General features: G+C 37.6%; 1 protein-coding gene across 1 annotated transcript in view; it reads right to left on the bottom strand.

Moving 5' to 3' along the window:
• The window catches only part of LOC149206056 (tetratricopeptide repeat (TPR)-containing protein), a 310884-nt gene that overhangs the window by 162269 nt on the left and 124498 nt on the right, over nucleotides 1-24117 (bottom strand). The window contains exon 7 of the mRNA XM_089395272.1: nucleotides 1032-1316. Within this exon, the coding sequence (XP_089251398.1) occupies nucleotides 1032-1316 (285 nt within the window). The remainder of the gene's footprint in view (nucleotides 1-1031; nucleotides 1317-24117) is intronic.

Below are 24117 nucleotides of genomic sequence, written 5' to 3'. Positions count from 1 at the left end.
AACAGGAGCTAAGGGCATGAGTTGTATTACTGCTGAATGACTTCTCTCGCAGAACATAGTAAATTTTGTTGGATTCAATCTCTTAAACCCATGTTACTGTAAATAAATGAATTATATCCAAGGTTTGTGCAGGAATGTTAGTAACAAGAGATCAACACTCATACTGATGTTCAAGAATCATACTAGTATATAATTTCAAGTATTCTCCGATGCTCATGACAATGCCATATGTATAGAACAGTCTGGACTCTGGAATAAAAGGGGACCCTGATCATAGTTCTGTTAGCACATTCTCTCATATGTTTAAATTATTACTTCTCTATTCTTCAATATTCTCAATAGAAAGACAAAACAAAGGCAGGACATAAAGAGAGACCTCAATTTACCCAAGTGACCTTGTTTGTTGTGATAATTTTTGAACTGTTTGTTTCCACTTCTTGGGAAGTATCAAATGCAATCTCAAGAGAAAGATGGGGATTTCTTATTCCAGAATCCAAACAGTTCCTAGAATGACGCTCACAGTGAAATTTGCAAGGAAATGCAAGAATCAAATATAATACTATTACATATACTTTCACTCATAGTTGAGGCCAAGCATTGATTATGCTTTCCACTGAATTATTAACTTTCAACAGATTATGTTTCTGGATCGATAAAGGAAATTGTGTAGTTCTGTGTTTGTAAGAACTGTACTTCAAATTGAAATTTACTTTTTCACAGCTGTTAGGAAAGTCGTATTCACTGATCTGGCCTCAATGTTCAAAAACAATTAAAAGGGACAGTTCAGTTAATGGTCAGCTTCCTGACAGGAACATGCCAATTATGTCTCCTACAAAACAAGCATTTTTCTCAGGATTCAAATCTCTAATGTCACTGTGCTGACCCAAGGATAGCATGAAGACTACGACGAAAAAATACTAGATTATGGTAAAAGAATACTAAAAGCATTTTAAGGTTAATATCATAGAAACCATTAAACCAAATAAATAACCATTCAAAAATAACAAGAAAACAAAATAACCAATGTCTACCTGCTGCAATGTATAGAGAGCCCTTTCCTCCACTTCTTTCAAATCTGTTTCACCTCCTTCGAAAGCAGCTGCAGTCTCATGCCGTGCCTTGTCAACCATAGCCAGACCTGCCCAAGCTATGCAAGGTTGGACAATCGCTGGATCACCTTCTCTCAATATAGAAGCCATTTCATTGGCAGCCCACGAGAGTTGCTGGGTTGGATCTTGGGACCTTTCTGCATCTTTCACTCTATTTATTGCTACAGCATATCTGATAGACATTCGATTTGGCTCTAATTTTGAAGCCTAACAATACACGTCAATATGGTACCATTATAAGTTTCCATTTTGATATATTCAATACACCCAAATAAAAATAAACTATACAACAAAAACGAAAATCGTGAGAGATCACACAACTACATATACAGTCATTTCTTTCTTTAGGGCACTCCCATAAAGGTTATTTCAACCAAGGAAACAAGCATTTATGTCCCTACAGTAACACTGTAAATCTTGGTAGAAAGAATCAAATAAGAACATGAATTCTAATATACTTCGATACAAAATTAGGAAATGAAAAATCCACTACAACTCCAATATGGTAGTATACATCTCATAGATGCAAAAATATGCATTCTGTTCCAAATTTTAGAAGAGTTTTAACCTCAGAAACCCCCAATAAATCAGAAAAATAATTCATTTCTTAAAAAGTTGTGATTTAGTTATATTCATAGATGTCTTCAGGATTTGTTTAATATTTTTGAGGTTTTTGGCTGTTTGTATTTTGGGTTTATGGGTGGAAGTTTTCAAGTACATGACATATATTCTTGCTGACAATCAAAAGTAAGTAGACCATACCAATTTTGCTTTCCATACTGCAAACACCACTATGGCCAAATCTTGCTGCCATGCTCTAAATAATAAAAGGCATCAGGACAACAATTCTATCGCATTTTTTAACTTCAAACTATAAAATAGCCGGGAAAAGCATGCATTGTGAGAAATAGAATCCCAATAGTTTCAGCACTTCTGCTAACACGTATACATTTATTCTTCAAAATGTGGACCTATGATAGTTTTGCCACTGGGCTTAGCATTGTTCACATGCTTCCTATGTGTAATATCCCAAATGGGATATTTTGCCAATTATGCAGAAATTTAACTCAACCAAAATTTCACCAAAAAATCACCATTCTATCAACAGAAGATTGCCATGTCAAATATAACAAAAGAATGCATGCAATTCCATAATACGAATAATCTCAGATTTTATTATAATAGAAATTGGGGTTTACATGTTGATACAATAAAATAGCTGAGATGGAAATTGGCCTCAAGAATCTGCTCCAATGTTGTGCTGACCCTTCAAAACTGAATTGAAATGTCACCGCTGAGTGCTCCTATGAATTCTGGATGAATTTACCAAGGGGAGATGGGTACTCGCCCAATCCCATTGAATCACCCAAGGGTTTCCATCTTGGGGATACTGCTGAAGTAGAGAACCGGATTCTCAAACTCATACAAGAAGAAATTTCAAATCCAAGATATCCTCTAATGGCCTCCTCCTCCTCCTTTTTTATCTGATGGACCCCTCTAGAACTTCCCATTTTATTATTATTTTAATCATTGAGCACTTTTCCCTCTTTTATTCCATTTAAAATATTATTTATTAATGTGGGAAAAGGGTAAATTGGCCACCATGCCTCCTCATGTCAATGAAAATTACTTCTGATCGTCCCATCCTATAGATCTTTTCGTTCTAGTTCCAACGAGCTATTACATTAAGGTGTTTTGTCAAGTATTCCTCTCGGAATGCCACCTTAAGCGTAAATAATTGAGATAAGCCCAAAAATAACCCCATTTTTTGAAAGTTGTCAAAACACAGCGGAACGAAAGGCAAGCGGTGCAGATGATGGAATACACTAAGTGAATGCCATCAGATCCCATAGAAACTCCTCAAACCCCATGAAACACCTCCAAGAGCCCTCGGGCCTGCTAATGAAGTAAAATTGAACTTGTGACCTGTCTTACCCAGCCCTGAAAGCTCAGCCTAACCATGCCATGAGGAACACCAGAAAAAGGAACATCACAAGTCCTCCCGCCCCAAGATTGCTTGTCGTCAAGCAATCCAAACCTGTGGACCAGTCTGGTGGCCCAATGCAACTAAGACCCAATGCTCAGATCCCATACAAATTGTTGGGTGATGTTATGCCTCTGTGTCAACCCACTAGGAACAGATCCCCCAATGCTCGGATCCCAGACCAATCTCTGGATAAACATGTTTATCAATAAATCCTCGTGGATCCCAATGCCACCAAGCATCAATGCTCCATGGCTCCTGCTGTGTTATAGCTTCGGTTGTGAATGTTACCCCATCGACTATGTACCAACTCATTACCTCTCTCCAATCCAACCTTTGGCATAGGTCGAGGTCAACCCTACTCTGTTGATGTTGGGCTAGTGCTACTGGAATACTGATGAACTGTCGACCCACAACCCACTGCCCACTGAATCATGCAATAACCCTCTTATCTAAGGGCTCTTGTTGTACTATGCCCCAAACTAAGAATGATACTCCATTAATAGGATACCAACTCATGATCTCCCACCAATCTATCTCATGAAAAGAATTGAATGCAAGGACACCTATGTATGGAACAAGTCTACTATGTTGTCGACGGTCCATGCTCAATTCATGTTGCTCTGTCCAGTCCATCAACAAGATTTGTTTCAGGAAGCTTGCCCCTCTCTCTATAATAGGAAGAAGTGGGCAAGATGTGCTGCAAGCCTTGTCTATGTACTCTTGCAGAGGGTTGCGGCCTGGAAATAGTGCAGCTCTATTGGCTGCCGCTGCACCTATCTGCACCTCATCAGTGGGTAGGCCCAAAGATGGATGCACCACCATCTCCAACAGCTCTTCCCTCCTCTGATCGGAAACTTCACAAACCTGTCATCTACTAGCCTCCTACAAAACTACCCTGTCATCCTCCAACACTTCCTGACGACAAGTGTCTGCAAATACTGCCACCCTGCTAGTTATATGTACATTTGTCTACTCCTCATCAATGGTTGACCCCAAGGGTGGCTGCACATCCATCACGGGCTCAATATGAACCCCCAAATGGCTCTCCCCAAACGGCTCGTCATGCATACTGTGCACATCATCCTCCTCAACTAACTCATGCTCCACGATATGTTGCTCGTGTTGAATCATCATTGGTGACTCATCCTAAATGTCTCCCACGGGGTCCACTGAATTCTCATCATATAAATTTGGCCTACTACCAACAACTCCACATGACTCATGCTCCTCGGAAGAATCCTCGTATGAACGCATGGGCACGTCCAAAGAAGAACCCTCACTCTGAAAGTCAGAAGGAATTCCCACCTTCCCTACCTATGTCATCTCCTCAATGTCACTCAAGCATGAGTGGTCAGGTCCCCAAGGTTCCTTGTAGATGAAGCAAAGTCCCTTCCTCCTCAGCTCCTTCTTGCTGCACAATCCACCCAACCGGAGCAGCTCCTCCCTGGTCAACTGTCTTTTGAACAAAACAATGTTCTGCTCAACCAACCTTTCAGTTATTTCATAAGTAGTAGGTGAAATCAACTGTTCCTTCCACCAAATGGCCAACAACTCAGATTCCATCTTCTTGCAAATGACATCACGGTCTCCCATAACTGAAGACAAAATGGACAGCATGTTTGTTTTGACTGTGTAAGGATGATGTTTCTTAATGCTAAAGAAGCATCGGAAGTCATCAAACCCCAGATCAAAGATGATTTCATATGTTCTAACCATGGCCATGATTTCTAGAACCTCGAGCTTCTTCCCAAAGGTAGACCCTGCACTGTTGTCCAAGTCCTGAAAGGTCTCTACTATCAGCTTGAAAACTCTCCTCATAATGTCATCATTGTAAGGAGGTATAGGTGCGGTCAGTCTTATGATGTTACTGAGACAAGATGCAACTGGAAGTCTAACCCCTTCACAAGGTTCCTCCAAGAACGTGTGTTGTATGAGAGCAAGCATAGTTGGTTTTCTACTCATAACATCATCATTGTGAGGAGGTATAGGTGCGGTCAATCTCATGATGTTACTAAGACAAGATGCAACTGGAAGTCTAACCCCTTCACAAGGTTCCTCCAAGAACTTGTGTTGTATGGGAGCAAACATAGCTAGTTTTAGAGCCCAAATTAGTTTTTTCCCTTTTAACTGGCTCACTTTGGAAAGGAGTGCATCTAATTCATCTAGTTTGAAAAGGGCTTTCACTGTGACCCTCATGTGTTTCAAATCTGACCCAAGTGCAAACATTTTGAGTCCTATTTCTTGTCCCCTCTGTAAATATTTTGGTGGTTATTGCTGGAGAAGGGTGTGGATCCCCTTTGAGAATGGTTTGTTGTTCTGTGTAGTCTTTGGTCCAATGGTACATGGTGGTTATGTTAAAATTGGCAACTAGGGCCAAACTCCATGTGGGTCATCTTATTTATGGCAGCTGATATTTTTCTTGGATTCCTCTCGTCGAGAGGTGTAGGATTGATCTAATGATCATCCAATTTCGACATGTATTCATGGAGATATGAATTTATTTGTATTTCTTGACAATTTGTCAAGGTCGGCGAGCGAGTAAAATTGTGTTGCACACCCCCAGCTAAACCTCAATGTGGCATATAAGTAGAGGAGACCTTGAGGCATTAGCACACGCATCTCGTCTCCATGTCTCTTCTCACTCCTAGTCTCTTGGGTATGCGTAGGAGGAAGAAGACTCTCTCACGTGGGAAGAAGAAAGAGGATGCAGTTAGGGCAGCAGTTGTGACGTGGGTGCAGGAGGACGTAGGAAGGTACAACAACTTTGTTCTGGGTGCTAGATGACTGCGTTGACCAATGTATAGGCTCCCTTAACTGCAGATTTGTGTGGGGAGTCTCTCTCTTGCTAGCCGCAGTTAAAATCGCCTTGTTGCCCTCTGTTTGACCACTGTTTTGGGACATCGTTGACTGGTTAGGGCTGACTGCAAGAGCTGATATATTGACTATTGTTTGGACGATGTTTTGAGGACTGTTTTGGCCTGCTATTTATTGTTGTTCGAGGCCTATTTCTCCTAGGTTGTCTTAAGGACATTTGGAGTTGATTGATCAGCCTTGTCATTGTTGTTCAAGGGTTTCATTACAGCTATTGTAAATCACAGATTTGTAATATTGTACTATCTCTCTCTCTCTGCTGAATTATTGAAGAATATAGAAGAATTGATCAAAGGGTTTCCCCGCATTGGGGTTTGTCCCTGGCTGGTGCCACATCTTGTGTCTCTTGTCTCGGCTTGTCTTCTGTTGTTTACATTTATGTTCTATCTACATTTTACTATCATGTTCACATGATTGCATACTGGAAATTGATATTGGGCTAATAGGAAGAATTGAAGTAAATTGCTCTTAAGCATAGAACGTACCATAAATTTAACAGGTTAACTTCTGTTTATTTCAATCTCCTCAATTCATTCATGAGTGTTGTGAGCCTTTCCATGGTTTAGTTTAATGAGGACAGTACATGAGGCTAACTTATACAAAACTTTTGACCAACACAACAATGGTCAAGAACCAACAGAGTTTCTTGATTTTTGTTTATACATGTATCAACAGACTTCAAAATAAACTGATGCTACTGGTATCAGACCCAGAAATTTACACAATGTTGTCACATAACGATAACATCACACAGGCAATTTTGGAAATATAAAGAGTATAGTGAACAGAAAAGAATGATGAACCTAGAATGTTCCTTAGATGTCGGCTTGCATAACAGAACTTTTCAGAAGAGGGTATTTGTGTTCATACATTAATGAATCAACTCCTTGCAACAGCTTCTCTCCTCACTAGTGCTCTCGGCTTTACTCCCATTACCAGATTGATTAAATGGCTCGATCACCTTTCTTCACGTCCCTTCCCACTGTGCATTGGTAGCCACACACAATGAGTCACACTTTCATGCAATCATACTATAATCTTCAATATGTAGCAATTGATTCTTCCTCTTGAATGCGGCCAACAAGAATCCTCTGCCAGTGGGGAGCACCACGAAACCAACCATGAGCCTCCCCCTTTTAATTAATATGCCACGTCCCTCACAACTAAAGAACCATGTCGGGTCAATGGGGCCCTCAATCTGCATATAACATTCATCTGTCGCCAGATATTTTATCAAGTCATTGTGCTTTCTCACTGCATCCTTCATGCTCAGACTTAACTCACCAACAATTGCAAGTTCTAAATTAATCTCAGTGAGTCCATCCAATGGGGTGATAATAATGAGCCGCCACCCAAAGCAATAGCCCCGTAAGCAATTGCGAACTGCGGATTTGGCTTGACTTGTTTGATGTTGCCGCCAAAGGTCCGTGATTCGATTGACCAATCAAAAATGTACAGGGACGCACTATTCAAACGTGCAGCTCTTCAATCCAGTGAATTCTTACATAGATTGATTCATCGCACGGTAGTTTGACTAACTCCGCCTATACTCAATTTGCACGGTCTGCATGAAAATGGCGGCTCGTCCCTTGTGGCTCCAAACATAATTTCTGCAGTGCTGACAATTTCCCTCCACTCAACGATCAAAACTTTGGCTTATATCTAGCATTTATTCTCGCGCTAGCTCAACCTTCACTTCAACTGCTCCACATGCTATTGACACTCTGACTCAATCTCATGGAATCTCAATTTTCAGTCCCGTGGACTTGCTTCCACCAAAATCAACTCGTTTCACAAGTGTAATTTGACTTTTGAAGAGCTCGATTTCAAATTTGATGGATCAGTTATTTAATTTTGATGAGGACTCGGCCCTCGGTCAACGAATCTCTGCGGATCTTTCTTATGCGATCTGGTCTTTAGACAAAGCAGTCACCCACGGTTACAGAATTCGACCTGTAACACGATCTGGTGGACGACCCCCTTTTTGTCAATGCATCACCGTCAACAGTCCAACTCGGCTTGTATATTCAATCGATACCATCGATCGACGAATTTCCTTGCTCATTTGGACTTTGTTTTGGAGATGACATCGACGAACTGAGTATTTCAACAATAAACACATTCTATTGCAGACATATAATCTGGAAATGCACGAAATAATAATGCGGCCCTTTGGACACATTGTCAATCGCCACGAACTCCCTTACTCACAATTATGTCAACCTACAAACTACTAAGCCTCTTGCTGCGCACTTTCACTAACTCGATACTCCAATTTTTGGGTGGTATTTGATTTTATGTTGTTGATGGGCATGACTGCCACCCAAATCGATCTTCTTATATTATCGCCACTGCTTTTCGATACACACTAAGGAAAGAAATTAACAAATTTGGCCCCGAAAATATTATCGCTCAACAGAAAGTTATTCGCCCCTTTATTAATCAATTGGATGACTTCTTAATAATCGGCCCTGTCTCCATATGCAATTTAATTCACCGTCCCATTTATAAAATTATAATCTGGCCTTTAGATTTGTTGCACAAATATTATGCAGGCAACATTTTGTAGTCCAATTTGTCGGTCACTTATTAAAAGTGTGACAATTTAGTAAATGGATCAACATCAAAATCTTTTCAGCGATGATCTAGCTTCTCCAACACCGTTATAATATCTGCAATAAAAACTCTCAAGCTGGAAAGAACACCATCTCTAATACCACTGTAATATCCCAAATGGGATATTTTGCTAATTATGCAGAAATTTAACGCAACCAAAATTTCACCGAAAAATCACAATTCTATCAACAAAAGATTGCCATGTAAAATATAACAAAAGAGTGCATGCAATACGAATAATCTCAGCTTTTATTATAATAGAAACTGGGGTTTACATGTTGTTACAATAAAATAGTTGAGATGGAAACTGGCCTCAAGAATCTGCTCTAATGTTGTGTTGGCCTTCCAAAACTGAATTGAAATGTCATTATTGAGAGCTCTTGTGAATTCTGGATGAATTCACCAAGGGGAGATGGGTACTCGCCAAATCCCACTGAATCACCCAAGGGTTTTCGTCCTGGGGCTACTGCTGAAGTAGAGAAACAGGTTCTCAACCTCTCATACAAGAAGAAATATCAAATCCAAGATATCCTCTAATGGCCTCCTCCTCCTCTTTTATAGATCTAATGGACCCCTCTAGAACCTCAGATTTTATTATTATTTTAATCACTGAGCACTTTTCTCTTTTTTATTCCATTTAAAATATTCTTTTTAATGTGGAAAAAGGGTAAATTGGCCACCATGCCTCTTCAAGTCACTGAAAATTACTTCTAATCATCCCATCCCGTAGATCTTCTTGTTTTGGTTCCAACAAGCTATTACACTAAGGTGTTCTATCAAGTATCCCTCTCGGAATACCACATTAAGCGTAATTAATTGAGTTATGCCCAATAATAACCCTATTTTTTGAAAGTTGTCGAAACATAGCGGAACGAAAGGCAAGCAGTGCAGATGATGGAATACGCCAAGCGAATTCCATCGAATCCCATGGAAACTCCTCAAAACCCCCATGAAACACCTCCAATAGCCCCTGGGCCCACTGATCAAGTAAACCTGCACCTGTGACTTGTTTGCTCCAGCCCTGAAAGCGCATCCTAACCATGCCATGAGGAACACCAAAAAAAGGAACATCATTGTGCTTACCTGTCAAATGTTTTTGTTTATCAAATGATAATGATGAACTAAGAGTTATAGGTAATACATGTCTACAAGAACCACATAGTCTATAATGTGTCTACAACTACCCCATTGTTTGCATGCCATAACTATTTTAGCCCCTAATGAGCACAAAACACAAAAAATATCGAAAAAAGTAAAACGCTTATAAATGAACTCAAACAAAATGGTGAAGAAGCAGCGAACCTAGAAATCTTATTAAGTATTAGAGGACACAATCGACATGCATTAGAGAACAATTTACCTATCAATCATAACACATGGTCTACAAGTATTTTAACATATACAGTTTGAACAATTTACCTCTCAATCGTAACACATGGTCGACAAGTATTTTAACATATACAGTTTACATCTAATAGATACCCACTAAGTCAACCTATTGTCGCCCGGATTGTATAGGCACCACGACAACGTTTAGGACGAGGGTTGACACTCTGATCCCTGCCCACTCCGTTCTAGTTGTCTCCCAACAGCAAGCTATGGGGGGTAATCCCTATAGAATGAAATGAAGGAAAGCAAGTTGAGAATCAACTTACTTAGGAGACACTTGGTTGACATTAAGCAAGATTATGATTAAATTAGATTTTCCATTATGAAACCAGTGCCTTAATGGAGTCAAGAACCAAATGCCTGGATGGACACCTGTTGCTTGAATGATTGACTAACCTATATGATTTGCAAATCCTAGGACCTATGTGAGATGTAGTGATCTTGCTAAATTTTGGTTAAATGCATAGTCTAAGTGTAACCTTCCTTTAACTATTTTGAAGTTGGGCTCCAAGGTAGGTTGTGGGAAGGAGGCTAACAGGGAGCAAGCTAGGGCCTAATTACCGATACCTTTTGTTAGGCTTCTATCACCCGATGCCCCTGGCGCTACAGAGACTGTGGCTCTGACGACTGCAAAGTCACCGTGTTAACCACCGAAGAGATGTTGAGGCCCCTCCAGCTAGATAGGAAGGGTTGACCTATATCTCTATCAACCTAGCTTATGCTAGGAGGTAAACTATTAATGAAAATCTAGATCTAGAATGCTTATGCAAGAGATTATGAGTGAGATTTATCTTGAGTTAAGATTTTATTAAATTGTTTAAGTATTTTCATTAGAAACCTTTCAAGAGTACTTATCAGTAATGAAATGCAAATCCTAAACAAGATAAATTGCTTGCGAATACAAGTGCAAATTTCAACAATATTTCACAAGATATCAAGTAACCCCAGATGCCAAATGCTAACAATAGTCAATCAAAATGCCGATCACAGATTTATGACAGTTTATATCAGCAATAAAACTTCAGGAAATTCATATTTATCAATGTTGTAGCAGCAGTGCATAAACTACTTCAAATGGTGAAACTTACCCAACACATTGAAACATAAAATTTCCAGTTTGACCAGCAATGTAAATTAGCTCCTTTAGCGCACTTCACGATGGTGTATTCAACAGTATTTCAGAATTGACTTTGAAATTACAGCAGTAAGTAAAGACAGATCAATAAGATAAAACTGCCCAAGATAAATGGCCAATAGATGGCATTAAGTAAAGACATATCAGCAAGATAAAACTGCCTAAAGGGCCAAGAAAGAAGGGACAGGGATCAAGCAAACTTTGCCGAAGACGTTTCACCAAAGACATGTTGAAGAGTAACTAGGTTTGGTGTTCATAATGACGTGTAATTGTGATTTTATGTAATTGATGAAAAGAAGAAAAATAGAATTATCATTGTAATGCTTGTCTCATGGGTTTCATGAGAAAGGAATTTATTTTAGTGATGGCTCCCATTGTCAGCCTTTAGGATTGAGTCATCTAGTCATAAATGTCTAATTGAGTCTATGTCGTGTATGAAGGACCATTCTTGGGCATGTTATAATTTGTATGAGTCATTAGATAAGTGTGAACAGCCCTCCAAGAACAAGCAAAGTCTCCTCATGCAAGTCGGCTTCAAGATGAATTAAATGATCTCCTCAAGTGACATGTCGGATCACACCCAAGTCAAGTCGGCTTATATTGACAGGAAACAACTATAAATAGGCAGCTCTACTATCATTTCAGAGCAAGTTTTTCGGAGAAGATTTCAGAGAAGGCAATCCGAGAAAAGGTGTGAAAGATTTCGATCTAAGGGTAAATAACAACCCTACATCCAAGCAAAGGAAAGAAGAACAAGTTTGAAGAAAGATCGAAGATATTTCAGGACTGTTTTCTGGGTAAGGTATGCCACATATGCGAGGAAAGGTAAGAAGAGAACTACAGAAGATAAGAATTTGAATTAGATGTTTACGCTGCATATTGAGTCAATATAGAGCCTCTTCCTTGTTAAAGCAAAGAAATAAGGGACAGAACTCATCCGTTATCAGTCACATGTGCAAGAAAAAGAGAGTCTACTACAGCAGGCCAAAGACTACAGTCAAGGAGACCGAAAAGTTCAGATTTGAGTTAGAGAAGTGAAGTCTAAATTGCAGAAAGTTGACTTGATCTTGGAGAGGTCATTTTGGTCAAGGGTCTAGGTCGTGGTCTTGGTATTCGTCAATTGGAGTCTCTATAAGAAGAAGAATTTGTTCGGGTTTTCCTCTCAAAGAGTGAGAGGTTTTGGCCCTGGCTAATAGCCTATATTCTATGTCTCTTGTCTCTTTATGGTTTATGCATTGGTAGCTGTTTGATGAAGAAGAACACTAATAACCTAAGTAAAAGAAGATCTTAATCTAAGAAGTAAAAAGAACTCACAAGCAATTACTAATAGAAGAGAAATCACATAATTTCTATGCCCTAGATTTCTCAACATGGTATCAGAGCTAAGGTGACTAAGTCAAGGAAGGGCATCTTATCAAGGGACACCCAAGGATCAAATCTCGAGGAAGGCATCAAAGCGAAGATCATCTTTAAGACAAGATCTACAAAGGAAGCATTATGACGCTAGATCGAAGGAGGAGTCTACAAAGAATTCTTGGGATCATCATCAAGAAAAGAATGCCAAGTTGAAGAGATCTACGAATCAAGGTCCTTATCATCAAAGACATCACTAAGAAGTCATCATTGATCTTCATCAAGGGATCACTCTTGAAGAAAACTACCTTCATCAAGGAGAAGTTTTCTACTCTATATATTATTATCAACATCAAGAAAGCAGCAAGGAGAAAGGAGCATCCGATCAAGTAAGTATATGACCTTATCTGAATCTGTCAAAATGTCTTTTTGCAAGGAAAGCAACAAATTTGTTGGAGCTTCAAACTATGTTGCATGGAAGAAAAGGACAAACCTAAATCTCATTAAAAATGAGGTCATGGATCATGTCAAAGGATCTATCACCAAACTAGGAGAAGAAGATGCTCAAGAAGTTGCAAAGTATATGAAAGGGGAAATTAGGGCTCAAAGGATTCTCATTGAATCCATCAAGAATCCCCTCATCCCATATGTATCTAAACTTGAAACTTCAAAAGACATCTATAACAAACTGGTAGAGTTGTATTTCGTAAGCACTGCTGGAGAAGTCATCTCATTAAGGAAAGAACTCTACAAGCTGAAGATGTCTAGGGAAGATGGAATAGCCTCATACTTTATGAGGATATCTAAGATCTGGGATCAACTACAAGATCTAGGAGAAGTCATGTATGATAGTGAAATGACTACAGTTGTATTAAATGCACTATCGGATGAGTGCGGTAACATTACTTCAAGTATTTATGGAAAGAAAGAAACTAATCCATTCCAGGATCTATGGTCACTATGCAAGATTGAAGAATCTAGACAAAAGGCCAGATCTGACGCGGGAACAAGTGAGCAAAATCAAGCTTATGTTGCAATGACAAGAAAGGGACAATTTGGAAATTTTTCTCCTCAGAAAAAGAAGAATAACATGGCTAAAATACAATGATATGGGTGTCAAGGATATGGGCACTATAGGAGAGATTGTCCTAAGCTCAAGAAGGACAATAACAAAAGAGGAAGAGAAGAAGCCCATATCGCCAAGGAAGTGGAAGAGGCTGAAAGGAATAAATCCAAGGAGGAGGAAGTAACAGATCTCTACTATTGAGATAGTCTTCCTTACATAAGTTATTTTCAAGTTCCTATGTCTTTTGTTGTAAGATATGGCTATCATGATTCACTAAGTAAAATAATGGGATGCATCAAGGCATCATGGAAGCATTGAAAGCAAGAGCTCGGGACATCATAGAGAAGCATGAAAGATGGTTAGAATCTATGGAAGTCAAGGATATAGCTCTTAGGAATCTCATTGAAAACATAAGTGGCAAGGTCATCTAGTACAAAGTTCATCATACATATGTCAAAAGAAAACACTTGTTGATGGGGATACTTTAGATTCTCAAGATTCTCTGATGGAATCTTCATTGAAAGGTTCACCGATCATGAAGAGAAGCAAGTGTTTCATCAAGAATTCCAAACTTGTGGAATTCATGGGATGATGGTATGATGACAGAAAAGTGAAGCAGTTCAAGGGATTGAAGCTCCTTCAATCAAGGAAGTTGTTGCGGGTAGTCTGGATGACCCAAAGGAAAAATGAGGTATGTATGCTCACATTTAATATTGTGGAAGTCATGTCATATGGTTGCAGATATCATGAACCAATTCTCTATCTTAAGAGCATGATCAAAAGAAAGGATCTCCTCAAAGGAATGCAAGAATGCATGGGTTGCACATTCACTAGATGAAATCAACATAATATGTCCTCATATGAAGTATGAGGTTGTTGAATACAATTGAGGAACTCTAATTGGAAGCTCCTGGGAATGAATTGTGTGAAGAAAGGAAGAGATCATGGAATATGCAACCATGGTAAAGGTAATCAACATCTGATAGACCAAGAAAATTTGACTAGGATATCTCTATGGAAGATATGAAGACTAATGGAGTCTGAAAAAGAAAGAGACCCTTGACAATATATATCTATGGGAGATGTGTCAATATGTATGCAGGATGCTGATGCGAACTTGTAGATGTCATGATGAAGGACCATCACAAAGATAATGTTGATTTTTAATGTTCACTCCTTTATTTTTTGAGTATCTAGATGGGTTTATGCAAGGTTACCAAGGGAAGATCTATCCATGTCTTCCACCATCAATGCACATGTAGTAGGATGAAAGATCCTTAAGTAAAAATGGCATGAAGAAAGCAGTATGGCATAAAGGAAGGCCAGATATGGACTGATAGATCACTTTTCGATGATGACATGACTAGCTCATGGATAAAAGTGATGGATGGTCAATGCCCTATGTAAAGTCCTAAACATGAAGACTCCTAAATAATGAAAAGAAGTTCATGACATCATAAGGAGGAGTTCTTCAAGCAGCTAGTTGTCCCATCATCTCCACCTAATGAGCTATTGTAGGTCCCTAATTAAGAGGGAGCCTAGAATCAAGTTTCTTACTTGGAATAAACTTGGAAATTCCTAATCTAAGAGGGAGCTTAGGTACATTCCTTCTGTAGGAATGAGTATATTCCTTTATTGGAATAGATGTGTCCTCCCTAATTAAGAGGGAGAGATAGACGCATCATTCTTGTCTTCACTTGGGAAGACAGAATGGAAGATTAGGTAGGCATCTGGCATCTGATGCTCTTTGAGGATGTATTAAGGCATCGAAGAAAAGAGTAGTCATTGAGGACCGATATTCTTTGAGGACTGGGAATCCAAGATAAGAATAGTCCTAGTGGAATACAACCTGAGAACTCGGGTGGGGTATTGTTGAAATTTCTAAGTATTACCCGTTAGAAATTTTATCTGTATTCTTCAGTTTATTTCACCTACTTGTTTAATTACTAAAAAGTTATTTACTCATATAAACACAATACAATCTCAACCATCTACAGATCAACCGCTGAAAGAAATAGACAAACACACAAGGGACACCGTTATTTTTGGACAATCTTCCCTGGAAAAACCCAACTTGGGAAAACTGGTGCAACAGTTCTAAGGGTTTTATTATTAAACAGCTCATTTCTGAGTACACTGGGTGCTAAACTAGCTCACTCGACAAAGATAAAAAAATCTAGCAGCAATACCTCTCTTCGGAAGCAGATATTTGGAAAGTTTGCTCCACGAAATCCCTCTCCAGCACAATCTGAAGCTCAGCGTCAGCCCTCCTGGCCTTTGCATCAGCCTGAAACCCTCTGCGTCAGCGCTCTGAGGCTTTGTGCAGCCTCCCCGGCTCTCTACGTCACTCCTGCAATCTCTGCATGGATGACGCAAGCCCTTCTGACTCTGTGCAGTCTCTGTTGCCTCTGCGTTGCTCCCTCTGGCTCTGTGTCTGCCTTTCTCTGCTTCTACACTGGTCTCTCAGCAATGTCTCTGCCTCTCTGCCTCGTACTCATTGCCCCTCACTGCAACTGATCATTGATTCGATTTCTCTTAGCAAACCCCGCTCTAGAAAATCGAATGATTGATCACTCTGGTGTATCTCCAATTGACCCTCAAGCCTCCTCTTATACTTTTCTTGTTGGTCCTTCAACGGCCGAGATTACATCTCTAATCAACGGCTAAGATTAGATTTGGCTTGATCCATGTCATTTAGAACCTTTTAACCCAGTTTTATATTAATACCCATTAATATTTTATTTTTCCTAAGTTTAGACTTAGGAACTCCATTAAAAATATTAATTATTTTAATATCTCCTTAACCGAGTAGAATCTGCCCAAACTATTTATGGGTCTTGGAGATCTCATGTGCTTTAGCCTCTCCACCAATTTTCATGGCTAGAGCACGTCCGATGCTACCCCAAATCAACAGGTATGTTCCAAGAGAGACAATCATGAGGGTGTCTATACATCATTTGTCTCGCCAGCATTGTGCTCGGATCTCATGGAGAGATAGAGCTGCTAGTCAAGGCCTTGCTACGTGACAATGTTGGTCAATATGATGCTATACAAATGGGTTACCAATCCGATTCTTCTTAGGAGAAATTCCTCAGATTGAGAATGACCAAGTACCATTATGAATACCTCCCTAATTAAGAGGGAGTGTTGAAAAGTAACTAGGTTCGGTCTTCATAATGACATGTGTAAATGTGATTATATGTAATTGATGAAAAGAAGAAAAATAAAATTATTATTGTAATGCTTGTCTCATCAATTTCATGGGCAAGGAATTTTATTTTAGTGATGGCTCCCATTGTGAACCTTTAGGATTGAGTCATCGAGTCATAAAAGTCTAATTGATTCTATGTCATGTATGAAGGACCCTTCTTGGGCATGTTATAATTCGTATGCATCATTAGATAAGTGTAAACAACCCTCCAAGACCAAGCAAAGTCTCCTCATGCAAGTCGGCTTCAAGATGAATTAAATGATCTCGTCAAGTCACATGTCGGCTCACACCCAAGTCAAGTCGACTTATATTGATAGGAAACAACTATAAATAGGCAGCTTGACTATCACTTCAGAGCAAGTTTTTCGGTGAAGATTTCAGAGAAGGCAATCCAAGGAAGGGTGTGAAAGAGTTCGATCTAAGGGTAAATAACAGCCCTACATCTAAGCGAAGGAAAGAAGAACAAGTTTGAAGAAAGATCGTAGATATTTCAGGACTGTTTTTTAGGTAAGGTCTGCCACATATGCGAGGAAAGGTAAGAACATAATTACAGAAGATAAGAATCCAACTTAAGATGTTTATGCTACATACCATGTCAATATAGAGCCTCTAAAGCAAAGAAATAAGGGACAAAACGCATCCCTTTTCAGTCACATGTACAAGAAAAAGAGGGTCTACTACAGCAGGTTGAAGACTACAGTCAAGGAGACCGAAAAGTTCAGATTTGAGTTAGAGAAGTGAAGACTAAATTGCAGAAAGTTGACATGGTCTTGGAGAGGCCATTTTGGTCAAGGGTCTAGGTCATGGTCTTGGTATTTGTCAATTGGAGTCTCTATAAGAAGAATAATTTGATCGGGTTTTTCTCTCAAAGAGTGAGAGGTTTTGACCCTCACTGATAGCCTATATTTTGTGGCTCTTGTCTCTTTATGGTTTATGCATTGGTAGTTGTTTGATGAAGAAGAACACTAATAACCTAAGTAAAAGAAGATCCTAATCTAAGAAGTAAAAATCACTCACAAGCAGTTACTAAAAGAAGAGAAATCACAATTGTTATGCCCTAAGAACATGATGGAAGGACTTGAATTCAAAGAGCTATTTGCTAGGAACTCTTAGGGACTCTATCACTTGCATCCCTCAAGCTTGGAAGGAGCCCTTACCAACTTCCAAAGATAAGTATCTTACTCATATTGTCTTTTATATTTGGTTTCCCTTACTTATCTAAGTTTGTTTATATTAAATACTAATCACATTTCTAGTCATATTTTTGTTTAGAAAAGACTTGTTGAATACTCAAGGAACATGGAAGAAGGCTTCACAAAACAAAGCATTGGAATTACAAGGTTTGTTAAGAAACAAGAGGTATGTTTTGAATTACAAGTTTTTGATATTTATTCTTGATAAACTATTACTAACATCTTTTTGTCTAGCTTTCTTGAATCTTAAATATTCTTGATTGGGTGATTCATCATTAGATAAATCTACCCTCCTTATATCTCTGATTATTCTTGTGGAACCCTAGAAAGGTTCATTGTGAAAACCCTAACTTAAGGGTATGTCGATGATTATGTGTGAAACCCTAATATGCTTAGGGTTATTGTTGAAAGAAAATGTTTGATGTTTTGATGAAGTCATGTTTGGGATTTTGGTATGGATATGGAAACCCTAACTCGTTAGGGTTGAATGGTAATGTCTGAAATCCCGAACCTTTGAAGTATTGATAATTTAGGGTTTGCTATGTTTTGTATTGAAACCCTAGATCATTAGGGTTTGGTAGGATGTATAAGCAAGACCCTTATAATGTCTTAGAAATGAAATCCTTGGCATGTATGTGTTTGTCTGATCAAACCCTAGTCTGATCAAGTTTGTTATATGTCTAACTCTTATTGATATTTGTGTAGTTGGGTTTGACTAACACATGTTATGATGTGCTTGTGCATGATGATGAAATCCTAGATATATGAGTTGACCTAATTATTGATGGTCATGAATCCTAGGGTTTGAAACTAAGGTGTAATGACCCATTTCGATCTATAAGCAAAAGAGTATTAGCATACATACGATGTATGCATATGATAGCTACATATGCACACATCGCATGCCTCGCACTAGTATACTTAATAAGAAAAATATTTAATTAAATGAAAATGGACTAAATACTAATTTATTGAGAAAAGAGATTCTACACTCAAACATACATATTAAATACTTTGTACTTACCAAGTTGTTAAATAAAATTTACAATTTCAATCCTTCTAATGTAAATGTTAATCATTATAGAGTTGAGTCATAAGTCATATTATTGTTTATATATATATATATATATATATATATATATATATTATTGATTTTATTATTATAAATTAAACTTTATAAAAGTCAAAAAAATCATTTAAATGTAACTATGTCAATCATATCAAACTAAAAACGCATCCCATCTCACATTACATATGAAAGCCTTACCTGTCAAATAAGGTCGAATAAAATCTAAATGAAGGCGGTGGAAGAAGGCGGTGACCGCCTGCGAAGAGTATTTATTCCAAACACCCTGAGGTAGAAGGGGGATCGGTTGAGGAAAGGAAAAGGATATTTAGAGTGGGAGATTGAATTCTGAACGGAGTATTCGAGTCGAAATTTCAAGACTGAGCAAGAAGTCACTGAGCAATTATTCTTGAGGCTTTTGGGCACGGGGGACTAAAATACTCTAATTAAGAAGTATTTTGGAGCTGAGTACCAAGGCTGTGCTCAGCTTGGCTAGGAGGATTTAGTCATTTGGTATCGGAAGTAATTGGAGCTACATCAGCAAGGAATTGACATCAAACCATGGAACCAGGGATGAAAATGTGAATTAAATTGATGAGTTATGCATAGACTGTAATTGTGTAAATTCTTGACTGTAATTGTGTAAATTATGTAAAAAATTTAATGGCTGCTATAATTGTCAATTTTGTAGAATTTGATAATTTACTTTGTGCTGGTCTTTACATTAATCGCTGTTGTAATTGTCGATTTTGTAGAATTTGTAATTGTCAATTCTGTTAACAATTTACTTTGAGAAGGTCTTTACATTTGGTATCAGAGGATAGGTTTGAACTCTTCGAACCTTGTAGGCCCTAGACTTCTATTATCACCTCTGTGTTTTCCCTTTTCAACCATAGATGTCAGTATCATCAGTCTTGACTAAACCATCTACAACCTGTATTGTTTCATTCCAGAATTTATTCCCTGGAGAGAATGAGCAATGGTACACCCATCCGGGAGTTTAATGACTGAAACCTTAATAGAAACAATCTTTGGCGTACAAAGACATGTTTGCTCTGTCATATGCCTTACACCTACACCGCACTGCTTTTCGAACTGATTCTCTTCAAATAGCATTATTTGCACACAAGCGGAAGGGGCTTCTAAATTTCTTGTGTTTATTCAACCTCTGAGGTAGAAAAGCATTCTCTGAACCGAAATAGAATAAAGCTATAAACTCCTTTTTTTTCTTTTAACCGAGCCGTTCATGCCTAAATTTTAATTTTGTGTAGATTCCAAGTATGCTCACCGTTAAATAATTTATGATAAATAAATTTTTATATATTATTACCAAACATTATGAGAAATACGAAAATATATATATATTTTAACTTAATCAAGTAGTTAATTTCAAAATTAAGCCTTTATGCTAACACAAACATCCATTGCAATGTCTGGAGGTCAGCCGGTGGTCCAAATTGGGAGATATGGACATGGTCATACGTCACTCACTGTCACTAGGATGTATGCAATAGGTGTTAATTCTGCTCTCTCACACGGTTGCATAGGTCTCCTTTGGCCCTAGTTAGTACGTCGTTAGACAACCAATATAGCGTTGTTGGTTTTCTTATGTCCACTATATATATAGATTCATTTTATAAAATAATTATATGGTTTTAAAAAAAAGTTAACTATAATTTCTTTTCAGACCTATTATGTATTATGAATACCAATATACTTTAACTTTACATTAAATTTCATATGTCCCTTATATCTGAATTTATTTAAAAATAAAATGAGACCTCTCGACTCTATATTACATCGACAAGAACATGTCTTGAGCTCCGTAGTTCATATTGAATTTCGTGGTGTCGCCGTGGTTCTGTGACCAGGTGGCTTCGTTGTGCCTTTCACGCCAATATTGGTGATCAAGTTTACAATACACAAGATACTATCAAGATCAAAATTACTTTATCTTTCTCGTATATAAATCTAAATAATTAATACATCTATTTCGATTGCAGTGCATATGAATTACTTTGTAATTAAATATATTAATTGTTAATAAATTTTAAATTGCGTTAAAAATAATAATAATAATAATAATTTAGAATTTTATTGAAATCATAACATTATTTAATTGACAATATTTTATTTTTATTTATTTATTTTAAAAATTAAATTAGAATTTTATGATGTTGACTATTCTCACGTCTATTCAGTAGACATGTCCTTTATGTTTTGGTAGAAGACTTAAAGGATGGTACTGTGCAGTAGAAATGAATATGGACGATGCCAATTTGTATTTTCTGAGTATATTGTTACAGGATTAAAATTGAAATACCTTGCCGTTTATGTTTTATTCCAATGGGATATCGAGATACGTGAGGATGGAAATGCTATGTATTATTATAAAATTTACATGATTTGATCTGCTAAATATTCAGTCCATCATTTTACGTAGCTTTGGGAGGAGATAATAATTAGATGGTATCATGCAATGCTGGTTGAAACTATGTATCTCAACGTATTATATATGTAATATATTGCTGCACATGACGTGCATGATTGGACGGCTGGGGCGGTTGGCTTTGGCACCCCCAGCCGTGATAGAGTCCTGCGGCGGCCCCTCGCTGGGCGATTTCGAACGGCTATGCCGTATTCTGCTGGCTTCGGCCGTATTGTAAAAAAAAAAAATATCTGTAACCTTCGGCCATATGTGGATTTTCTCTCTGAAAAAAAAATATGTAATATATTGCCCATCTCCACTTTTTTTTTTAAAAGATAAATTTATGACATAATTCATAGTATATATATATATATATATATATATATACTTTATTTTATGGTATTGTCAGATTGTAAAATAAGAGTAAATAGTTTACAAATAGGTATCAAAATATATATATATATATATAAGATTTTATTTATTAAATCCAATAACTCCAATTGAAGTTGAAACGTAGAATAATTAGATTACTGTTTAAAAAAAATTGATTTCATCTTCATGTGTATGTTTTCAGATTTTATAAAAGACATAGTGTAAGATTGTTGATAGGATATTGAATAAAAGTACTTGTAATTTTGGCAATATATTTTGATGGGATATTGAATAAAATATTATGATGGGTATTAAATAAAATTTATAATAATAATTTATAATAATAAGATATTTCTGAATTTTGTACCATAACTTTATAAAATTAATTAATGATAATTAATATAATATATATTGAGACTTTATATTATAATATATTTTACCATATATATATATATATTATGGAAGTCCATCAAATAATCAAATCCACTCAATATAACATATCAAGTCAAGGGAGGAGTCTACAAGGGGCACATTTGTATACATTATATTGAGACCTTATATAATATGGAGATTTTATTAAAATAAATTCTAAATATTTTTATATATTAATATGATTTAAGATATTAGTTTTGAGCATTATGTCCAAACTATGAGGAAAAAGGAATTAAAAAGGTAAATTATTCTTGTTCAACTCATTTATTTTGTAAATATTTTATAGCATAATTAGGTAAATTACGAAATAATTACTATGGTCTATGAAGACCCATGCATCTTACTAAGAATTATTAGGCATTAGGATAGAATACCCTGCATTAGGACAAATAGGTCGCGAGACCACCCTCCTTGACCTCGGTACCAGTAAGACCTACCTAGCAAGTAAAAATAGCAAAAAAAACTATACCCGTTTCTAAACTTGAAATTGCAAATATGTTAAATTTGAAAGTATACCACAAATTTTTACAATTTTATTATGTATACAGGAAACACTTCTATGGTAAGGACATATCAGTGACGACGACGTGATCGGGTAGCATCCCCGTCATTAATGCCACCACCATCATCATCGCCACCACCATCAACACCAATCGCTCCAGCGCCGGATTTCACTGTTATAATACACTCATTGGAAGCCATATTGGAAACATTAAAAAGGTCGACAATGGCTAAAACCAAAGAAAAGCAACCTCAACCCGAAGAAACAAATCCAGCGGAACCCAAAAGTTCTAAGTATAGACAATCAAAGGAAGATATTTCTAGGGAGCTGCAGAAAATTAAACTTCCAGAATTTTCAAGAGGACGAGCTGGAGAATGAACTGAAGCATGGTTAGAAGGAATAAACAGATGCTTTGCACTAAGAGAGTACTCTTCTACTTCAAAAACAAAAATTGTTGTATTTCAATTAAAGGAAAGCGCCTTGATTTGGTGGGGGACTCTGGAACAACACCTACACCTCACAACGGATAGTGTCCCTTGGGAATTGTTCGAGGAAAGATTTCGTGCTAAGTATTTACCTCCATATTTTCAAGAAAAACAAGTCAGGGCCTTTCATACGTTAATCCAAGGTAACAAAACAGTGGAAGAATATGAAATAAGGTTTATGGAGCTTGTGAAATATATTCATTACTTAGATTCTGATGAACATCAAGCTGAGCGCTTCGTATATGGGTTAAACCCTCACATCAGGGCCATGGTTAGGATGTGGAAGCCATCATCAGTAGCTGAGGCAGTAGAATGTGGTCGTTATGCAGAAAAACATCTAGGAATAAAAAGGGATGCCAGACCAACAGAACCTCTACAACCAAGCCTTCCAAGAAAGACTCCCCAAAACTTCTTCCGGGGAAGCAGCTCAAGACCACCTCCTTATGGTGATAGATTTACTCCAAGAGGAGTAGGAGCAAGAGCTTCCATGGCAATTAATACTATAGTTGTTGAATCATCAAACACAATTTCATGGAAATCTCATGGAACTGCTAATAGAGGAAGAAATGTGAGAGGAAATGGCATAAGAGGACGAAGCTCTTTATTTAGAAACTCACAATATGATTCAAGAGGACTAACCCAGGTTAATTGTTGGGGATGTGGAGCACCACATTTCCCACATAATTGTTCGGAAGCTTCGTCAAGTATAATGCATAGAACAGGGAAAGAGCCAGCATCAAATACCCAAGGCAATCATAGAATCCATGCAGTGGTCAACAACAATCAAGCAGCACATCAATCCACTGTAGTGGAATCTTCAGGTATTATTAATGGAATAAAATTCAAAATCTTATTTGATACTGGTGCTACGAATAGTTTCATTTTGTCATATGCATTAAATA

The sequence above is a fragment of the Pinus tabuliformis genome, chromosome 1_2 (genome assembly GCF_031772625.1).
Source record: "Pinus tabuliformis cultivar Carrire ecotype Pingquan chromosome 1_2, CPIR1, whole genome shotgun sequence".
In the NCBI taxonomy this organism is placed as follows: domain Eukaryota; kingdom Viridiplantae; phylum Streptophyta; class Pinopsida; order Pinales; family Pinaceae; genus Pinus; species Pinus tabuliformis.
The sequence above is the reverse complement of the archived record's forward strand: the minus strand, read 5'-3'. Positions and strand labels throughout refer to the sequence as shown.